Source organism: Pangasianodon hypophthalmus, chromosome 27 (genome assembly GCF_027358585.1).
Source record: "Pangasianodon hypophthalmus isolate fPanHyp1 chromosome 27, fPanHyp1.pri, whole genome shotgun sequence".
Taxonomy (NCBI): Eukaryota; Metazoa; Chordata; class Actinopteri; order Siluriformes; family Pangasiidae; genus Pangasianodon; species Pangasianodon hypophthalmus.
The window spans coordinates 18,915,459-18,925,458 of record NC_069736.1 but is presented as its reverse complement, the minus strand read 5'-3'; the positions used below and the strand labels follow the sequence as shown (position 1 = coordinate 18,925,458).

The following is a 10,000-nucleotide window of genomic DNA, read 5'->3' as shown; positions in this document are numbered from 1 at the left end:
GCTGTCATAACAAAAGCCTCCTAAATAAATGAGAACCATGCCGAGGGCTCACACACGCGGCGTGTAGAGTTACGGCCGGCATGCAGAACGTCTCGGAACAATCTGGAACGTTTAACGCAACTGTTCACTCGATGCAACTGCTCAACTATTCAACTGAGGAAACTCAGCCTCGAGTGCGACGGCTAGAAAATCCAATCTATCATCTCATTATACAACTGTACACACGCTGAGAGAGAAATGGTGTGTGTGTGTGTGTGTGTGTGTGTGAACTCGGAGTTTAAGTATCACACATACTACATAAATCACATACACTACAAATACTGTAGTACTACATATACACACTACTCTATCTTTTATATAATACTATAAAATACAACACTGCTGTAATACTGTAATAACTTCATTTAATTATTATTTTAATGTAATGTACAAGAATTCTGGTATGATGTTGTAGTTTTTTTATAAATAACAACAAGTTTTAAAAGGTTAAAACTCCAATGTAAAAACTTTACAGTTATGAAACCATGTAAATTCTACAAATTCCAAAATATATATACATATAAAGCTGTCCTGATTTCACAATTTTGTAATTATAAAGCTGTTTCAACACCAAAATTCAAAGAACTTACAGCTGCAGCATTTTAGAAACGTAAACAATTCTAATAAATAAATTCTAGACGAAGCTAGTTAGTCGGGAACGTAAAAGTTTTTCCTGTTCCACAATTTGAAAACAATTACATTATATTCCGGTTACAGAATTCCTAAATCAGTCAGCTAGTCCAGGATCAAATCTCAGCGAATCCTGTTTCAGGTTTCTAGAAGGAAAAGAAAGTCACTCTGGTAGAAAATTTCAAGAAAAATAAAGATATATGTTGTTCCAGTTCTACACATATACAGCAGTTTTAGAATTCTAGTTAGGAAACTGTTTTAGTGACAGAAATCTAGAGTTTTAAATGCAAAATTCAAAATAATAATAATAATAATAATAATAATACTAATAATAATAATAAATGCAGGTTCCAGTTGTAGTTTGTAGTAGAATTCTATAATGTAAAGTTCTTCCAGATGCTAAATTCTAGGAAAAATAATGTAAAAAATAATTCTAGAAAATGAAGCCACGTCTTTATTGTATAAATAAATATATAACCTCTATAAAGTCTCTTAAATGTTTTGTGCTATTACATAAAGCATGAAGTTCTGTTCACGACGTTGTTGAAGTGTTTGATTTAAATCTAATCACCGAAATCTGGATCAGATCCAGAATTTTAGAACGTCAAAGTTATAAAGAAAAGTTCTAGATGCAGAGTTTTGGGTAAATCCTGAATACTGACTCTATAAATACTGAAATACTGAAGTGTAAAATTCTATTATGTACATGAAATATTTCAAAATAATCTACTGCATTTGTATATGTATGTAGATATTATATATTCATAATGTTGCTTTAATTCACTGATAAAGTGTTTTAACTCAAGCACACGTACTGTACAAGAGCAAGAATGTCTCACACACACACACACACACACGTCAGGGTTAAGATGAAGTCCAGACACACATTTTCCTCCTGAAAATGCAAATGTGTGGAGTATTGAATTATCCTGACCTGAATTTTATTCTATTCTGTAAAACACACACACACACACACGCACATTTACAGTCAGATACATTACTGAGGACTGCTCTGTCCAAATTGACTTCCCTCTGTCCTTGTCAGTCCCACCCACACACACACACACGCACACACACACACACACACGCGCGCGCGCGCACACACACACGCACACACACACGCACACACACATGCACACACTTTGAAACCAGTATTTGCACAAACACACACTGAGGTCTGGATGTGATTTTCCTCAGAGTGCTGGAGGAGGAATTGGGAGGCCGCGCCTGCTTAATTTCCTCTGAGCAAACACAATCCCACACAATAATCATGCACACACACACACACACACACACACACACACATACACACACACAGATACACACACACACACACACACACACACATACACACACACAGATACACGCACACACACACACACATTAACCGTAATCACTACCTTACTGCAGATACATCCCTGTTTATTCAACATCAATTACCAGAGAGAGAGGATAAACCTCACTATTAACCTAACACACACAAACACACACACACACACAAACACACACACAAACACACACACACACAAACACACACACACACACACACACACACACACACAAACACACACACAAACACACACACACACAAACACACACAAACACACATCTCAAACCCAATATTATTTTATCCCTAATTACTGCTTGTACTGTATGTGTAATATATCAGAATTTCCAATGGTTTCTTATTAGTGTTACAAAATCATTTAAACCCTCTCTCTCTCTCTCTCTCTCTCTGTGTGTGTGTGTGTGTGTGCGTGTGTGTGTGTGTGTGCGTGTGTGTGTGTGTAGGACATTTCCAAGAGGAAAAAGAGCTACAAGGATAAATTCAGCAAACTCATTTATCACATGTACGATCTGCCCTACAGACTGACACGCTAACCTGAACACACACACACACACACGCACACGCGCTTGTATTACAACCCTTGCGAGGACCTTCTGCCCTTAACTAAAGTAAGCTGCAAACAAAACAAAACAAAATGTCCCCATAAGGTCAAACCTGACACATATTCTTATTTGGTCCTCACCAAGATATAAAAACATGCACACACACACACACACACACACACACACACACACACACACAGTATCTGAAATGAAACATTACAATAGTTGCAGTAATATTTATATTAATATAATAAACGCCTAACATTTTATCGCGGTTTACGATATTATATTGATATTGTTTAGTGAAAATGTGTGAAACATCGGTCTTCATTCTGAGCCAGAATTTTCATGTGTTTTTCTAACTTTTCTTGTTTTGGTGAACAGAATTATGGGATTGCTAAATTTGTCCAAAAGAAGGACCTTAATGTATAGATATACTGTATATCTCAATGTCCAAAAATTGCTAGCTTGTTATGAAGGTCTGTAATCACAACACCGGGGTGTTAAACATCTCAATATTTCACATTAACTGTTTTATAGAATTGTTTCTTTCTCACAGGGAAAATTTTAAAATACAGATCTACAATTTACATCAGATAAAATACACAATTCATAATAAATTAGAACAATAAAGCTAAAATGATCTCTCACATCAATTCCCGAACGCAGCGTCACACCTAAATCCTCCTCTACACCACGTGACCTTTGACCCCTGACTTCCTCTCAATTCATTCTCTCTTTAAACTGGCTAGAATTTCTAAAATAAAACAAGAATTTTATCTTTCTAGCATTTTCAGCTTTAGAGCTTTCTTCAGCTTTTCCAGAATTTTCACTATCAATTGTAGACACCGTGCGTTCTGATTGGCTAAGAGCAGTGACACATGATGACACAAAACATGTCACAGGTATCATGTGATAGTTCTTAACACATTTTTACATAAAAGATAAAAAAGATATGATACGGAGCTCAAGCAAAGAATCTTTAAAAATTTTAAAATAACAAAATTTACATTTGGAGTCGAGCTGCTTTGTGCTGCTTCCTGTTCAACATAAAAAAATTAAAAATGATTTGTTTTAAATTATAATTCGAAATTTAGACAATATACTGTATTTGTAATTATAGAGAAAAGAGAGTAAAAGTTGCAGAGCTAAAATCAGTAAATAATTCCTCTCTAAAGTGTCACATTAAATAAAATAAATAAATAAATAAATAAATACTGGCAGGTTTTTTTTTTGTAAAATTTTAATATTTTGTCTGTTATACAATCAGAATTTTTTTTATTTAAAACTGGACACCTCCAGTAATTAATTATTTATTTAGATTTCTTTAAATCGAGAATATTTATATTTAATTACTTCAAACAGTACAATATATATTACAGAAATAATAGAAATAATATATATCTATATTATATTATAGAGAATTTATCTTAGCGCTGAGGGATTTCTGATGTACAATGCCTGCCTCTTCTTCTCCATAACGTTTTAATCCTGAGGTTAAAGGTCACTGGAGACAGGAAAAGCAGGATAAAGTAACACACACACACGCACAAACACACACATACACACACACACACACACACACACACATACACACACACACACACACAAATCCTGGTGTAGAATTTAATCATTTATCATTTTGTTTATAATTATAAAAAAGGTTTAACTTCCAAGATTGAAACTGACACAAGAAAAAAAATGTTTCTGTGAAATACGGTATTGTTACAGGCGTACTTCACACACACACACACACACACACACACACACACACACACACACACACACACACGCTCTCTCAGTGGCAGATGTTTCGTGGTGAATCTCTGACCTTGATGATGTCGAGGCTCTGTAGGACGAAGTGTATCCTTAATGGGATCTGTGTGTGTGTGTTAAAGTGCACATGCATGTATGTGTGTGTGTGTGTGTGTGTGTGTGTGTGTGTGACAGCGAGAACATTAGTTTGAAATAGATCTATCACTCGGGAGCAGAGGAAATGGAAACCAAACGCAGTAAAGAGCTACTGAACACACACACACACACACACACACACACACACACACACACACACATTTAGGGACATCAGACTGATCCCACTCCCTCTGACCTACTTACAGTGTGTTCATATTGACAACATTCTTTATTTTTAATATTTTATTTACTATCATTAAATTTTTAAAGTTTATTTAAAGAATTTCAGGCTGTTTTGCGTCACGTGTCCGAATAAACATCTCAGGTCCTGTGTTAGTTACACAACTGTCCCGCAGTAAGACGTATAAAAAATTAGGAAAATAATGAATATTTATGCAAATAAGTATATGTATATCATAATAAAGTTAAATAAGTATTAAGAATAAATTTATTAGTGAGATATATCAACGAATATCTGAGAAAAAATTAGCCATTTTAGTTTTATAACTTAAAAATAACTTTAAAAAGTACCTAAATATTAGAAATGTGCAGAATATAACAGAATTATAAAACAAGTGATAACATCAGCGATAATTATCAGTAGAAAATGCAAATAAAAAATTAAATTTTTATGTAAATAGAGCAAGTTTTTACCGACATTTTGACATTGATTCCATAAGACGCGTTTAAAAATGAATAAGCAAATAAGAACAAGGATAAAAAGTGTAATTTTATTTTTCAAAATAAATAAGTTACTGTAATTTATCACAGACTTTTTAAAACAATCATCTGAATATAATTTCCGTATAATTTAAATATTAAAGTGTTCAAAATAAACAAAAATTCCACAATTCAAAATTTTCAAAATCAGCGGAATTTGTTTGTAATTTATGAAAATAAACGAGTCGCGCCGTAAATCAGGCAAAGACGCTTCTGCTGCTGATTTCCTGCATCCGTTCAGACAAAAACATAAAACATGTTCAGATGGTATTGGTTTAGTGTGTGTGTGTGTGTGTGTGTGTGTGTGTGTGTGTGTGTTACAGGCAGATTTGGTCAGGCATGCCGAGTTATTCTTATCCACAGGAGAGAAAGAACGAGGGATGAGAGCGAGACAGGGATGAGGGGATGAAAGAAAAAAGCTGCAGGAGGATGTCAACCTCCATCAGCTAACACTGCTCACACACACACACACACACACACACACTTTCTCAAAGCACAAAGGCAAAAACTCTCAGGAGAAACTAGTTAAAGGTCACCGCAGTACCCTCTGTGTGTGTGTGTGTGTGTGTGTGTGTGTGTTTGTGTGTTTGGGTGGTCAGCGCACATTTGTTGTTTTTTTTCCTCTTATCCACTAAAAACACACGCGCTGTCCCTTTAAGAGCTGATTTAGGTCGCTGGTCGCCGTGCCGTCGCCGGGGTCTGTGAAGCGAGTGATCTGATTGGTTGTGATTTGCGAGGCGAGTGATCTGATTGGTTATGATCAGGTCCGTTTCACATGACCCGGCTCTGGAGGTTCATGTGTCAGAAAGCATCGCTTCCACGCCAACACACCACAAAGAGGCCGGAACCACACACACACACACACACACACACACACACAGACACACACATAATCTGTCTCATGTACACACTTGCACACACACACACACAAACACACACACACACTCTCTCAAACAGCCCCAAACTCAGACACACACTACGTTTCTGAATTTCCCCTACGGGGATCAATAAAGGTACATCTTACTTTATCTTACTTTATCTTATCTTATCTCTCACATATACACAAATCCATCTCTAATCCACACACACACACACACACACACACAGACTCAGTGTTTAAGTCAGTCTTTGTAAAACCTCGCCGGGTTAAAGAGAAGAACGAGCTCCGAAATCAATCACGTTATTGATGACTTAATTGGTCAGTAATAGAGATAATACACACACACACACACACACACACACACACACACACACACACAGAGGTTTAAGACAGGTTTCTTCATTTTCACAAGTGATTATAAAGTGTGTAAGATGTAAACAGTGAGAAGATCAGTGTGTTATTTCTGACTGTCATTCAAACATTCACAATTTTTTCTGTTAATTTTTATTCGTTTACTGACTTTTCATGTTTGTTTGTTTGTTTTGCCCGTTCTTTTTTGCCGTGTGTTTTCCTCATTTCTGAAGGACGTTTGTGTCTCTGACTCTGAGTTTCAGTTTAATTAAAACCTTTACACACTGTGTGTGTGTGTGTGTGTGTGTGTGTAAACTTTTAAGCGCTGTAATATTTACGCTGTGTGTCGTAACATGATTTTCATTTTAAAACGCATATTAAATGAACTTAAACAACAACAACAACAACAACATAATTCACGTCTCTGTTTAAATGCAGAAAAATGTAAATATGCTGAATAAATGAAATATATTACTAAATTATTAAAGGTTTTGTTATTAATATTCACATCTGGATTAAACTCAGTAATCAGAAAGTACAGATTATAACTTTATAACATTTCACATGAAACCTGAGTGTGAGGATAAACACAAACATTCCACTGAACCTCTTCATATTAATATTCTAATGAGCTCATTAATTATTCATGAGAGGAATACATTCTCTCTCTATCTGTGCCTCGCACTCTTTTGCTCTCTCTCTCTCTCTCTCTCTCTCTCTCTCTCTCTCTCATTCACTTTGACTTTTCTGTAAAAGCTAAACTCCATCCTGAGTGCTCTTTGATGTTTACCCAGAGTGTGTGTGTGTGTGTGTGTGTGAGAGAGAGAGAGAGAGAGATGAGTTCACGCTCGGTTGTCTCTGCTCTCTCTGAGAGTTTGTGTGATGATCTGATTAACCAGGGATTTAATTATTCACCAAAACAAGGTGCCCTTTATCTCTCTCTCTCTCACACACACACACACACACACACACACACTGGTACAGACAGACAAGCGGTGGGGGGCATGCTGTGATGTGTGTGTGTGTGTGTGTGTGTGTGTGTGTGTGTGTGTTGGCATTCACACGCCCGCTGTGTTGACCCGTCTCTCCCAGTCTGGTGCCCAAATGGATTTCATACATCACTGCGCGCACACACACACACACACACACACACACACACACACACACACTCAGCATGGTCAACCTCATACAACCTGATGACAGTAAAACCTGCGGAGTTTTTATCCTGTTAAAGTAATCGTACACAAGCGTGAAGGTGAGACTGTGACTCAAAACCACATCCACCTGTCTGTGTGTCTCTCTCTCTCTCCGTCTGTCTCTCTCTCTCTGTCTGTCTCTCTCTCTCTGTCTCTCCGTCTGTCTCTCTCTCTCTCTCTCTGTGCATCTCTTACAGAAACGAAGTGATGGAAAGAACGAATGATGATTACAGACAAAGTGGAAAGAAGCAGAAGAAGAGAGTTAAAGAGAAAAAGGGAGAAGAAAGAAATAGTGATGGAATGGAGGAGAAAAAGAGAGAGAAGGTGGAGGAAAAGATGGAGCAGGATACAGAGAAAAAGATAAAGAGAAAAGAAATGGAGGGAGAGAGAGCAAGGATGGCTGAATAAAGAGAGCAAGAGAGCGAGAAACAATGAGAGATTGATAGACAGAGAGAGAGAGAAAGAGAGAGAGAAATGTGAGAGTATGAAAGTGATATAGAGAAAAAGAGGAACGATGTAGAATGATACAGATATACAGAGAAAAGAGACGGCAAGAGAGAAAGACAGAGAAACAGAGAGCGAGAGAGAGAGACACACAGAGAGAGAAAGACAGCTAGAGAGAAAGAGAGAGAGAGAGAATTACTATTTTTTTACTGTATTGTTGAATATAAATTTGTTTGTTTGTTTATTTCTGTAGTTATTTTCTAATTTGTTCCCAAATTCTGTATCCAAACTTCAGCAACACAAATGTTCATATTTATCTCCAATAAAGCGACCTGCTGACTCTGAGTTCTGACTTGAGAGAGAGACAGAGATAGATAGATAGATAGATAGATAGATAGATAGAGTGAGACAGAGAGAGAAAGATAGGTAGATAGACACAGAGAGAGACAAAGAAAGATGTGGAGAGAGAGAGAGAGAGAGAGAGAGAGAGATCTAGTCTAAGAAATGCTGTTAGTTGGTATTAGATGTTATGAACGTGAAAGTTTTGATGCTCTTCAGCTGAATCTGATGGTTAAATATCGTTAAATATCATTAAACGTCGTTTCATTTCTGATCTGCTGACAGTTAAAGAGTTTTAAACACTCATTTGCATACGGCTGGTTTTGGGATCAGTTCTGATAACAATAAATAACTGATTTCTACTGGAATGATGGTGTTGTGGCTCCACCTAGTGTTTCATCAGCAGAGTTACGCGTCTCATTTTCAGGTCATTTTTTATATTATTACAGTTAGGGTGGTTTGTGGGGAGTTTATTATTATTTTTTTAAATATATATTTTACTTTAAGTCACTGTTATTTCTCTGAAATGAAGCCTGGACAGTTTTCTCAGAGGCACTCAGCTTTACTGTAAATACTGTACAGGAAAATTAAAACAATAATTTATCACAATTAATCAGTTACGCTACAGGGCAATATTACTTAGTTTTTTATTTTTAAAGATATTCTATTATATTTAAGATATTTAGCGGCTATAACTTTAATATTTGTATCATTATTTTGAAAACCTTGTGACTGCAGGTAAATATTTCTCATTAAATAATTATTACTATTATCAATATTAATATTTATATAGATAAAAGAGCAGTTTATTATCGTTACTATCAGTATAATGAGTAGCAATAGAAAGTAAAACTACTGTTATTAATAATATCTCTGATTAATAAATCGTGACTTTCCTTATTTACACAAAAACAATGATGAACAGATTTATTTCATTAAAAATCACAACAGCTCATATTTACATATTACACACACACACACACACACACACCTGTAATATACACTATAAGTGTGTATCTAAGCATACTTTCATATATAAATCTCTCTCTCACACACACACACACACACACACACACACACACTATTTGAACTGGTTGTCGATGAGCGTTCCCTTCATCTTGGCCTTCTTAGCTTCTAATTCAGCCTGTAAACAAGGAGAGGAGCTTTATAATAAACACCGAACACACAAGTGTGTGTGTGTGTGTGTGTGTGTGTGTGTGTGTGTGTGTCTCACCAGCTCCTGTAATCGTCTCTTGCTCATGCCCTTCCTCTCCAGCTGCTTCTCGATCACTTTAGCGTTCTGAGCGTAGGAATCAGCCACCTCCCTCTGTAACACACACACACACACACACACACACACACACACACACACTTCAGTAAATAAATAAATAAACAGTCTGATGATTGCCCAGACATCCAATCAGGAACACAAATTCCAGCTAATCCTGTGGTTTATTCAGAATCAACAGCCAATCAGATCACAGCTTGGTTATGACAAACTTCCTCAACCACACTGCATGGTGAACTCTGAATCAGCCAATCAGAACTCCTGCTCCATCACTGCTGACCAATCAGAAGGAGAGACGACTCACCGCCTCGA

General features: G+C 36.5%; 1 protein-coding gene across 1 annotated transcript in view; it reads right to left on the bottom strand.

The window, feature by feature from the left end:
• Window positions 1-9,313: 9,313 nt before the first annotated feature.
• steep1 (STING1 ER exit protein 1) overlaps window positions 9,314-10,000 on the bottom strand; it is a 3,617-nt gene continuing 2,930 nt past the window's right edge. The window contains exons 5-7 of the mRNA XM_034300714.2: window positions 9,993-10,000; window positions 9,635-9,727; window positions 9,314-9,544 (exon numbers count right to left, since the gene is read on the bottom strand). The exon at window positions 9,993-10,000 is cut by the window's right edge and continues 82 nt beyond it. Coding sequence (XP_034156605.1) covers window positions 9,482-9,544; window positions 9,635-9,727; window positions 9,993-10,000 — 164 coding nt within the window. The 3' untranslated portion in view covers window positions 9,314-9,481. The remainder of the gene's footprint in view (window positions 9,545-9,634; window positions 9,728-9,992) is intronic.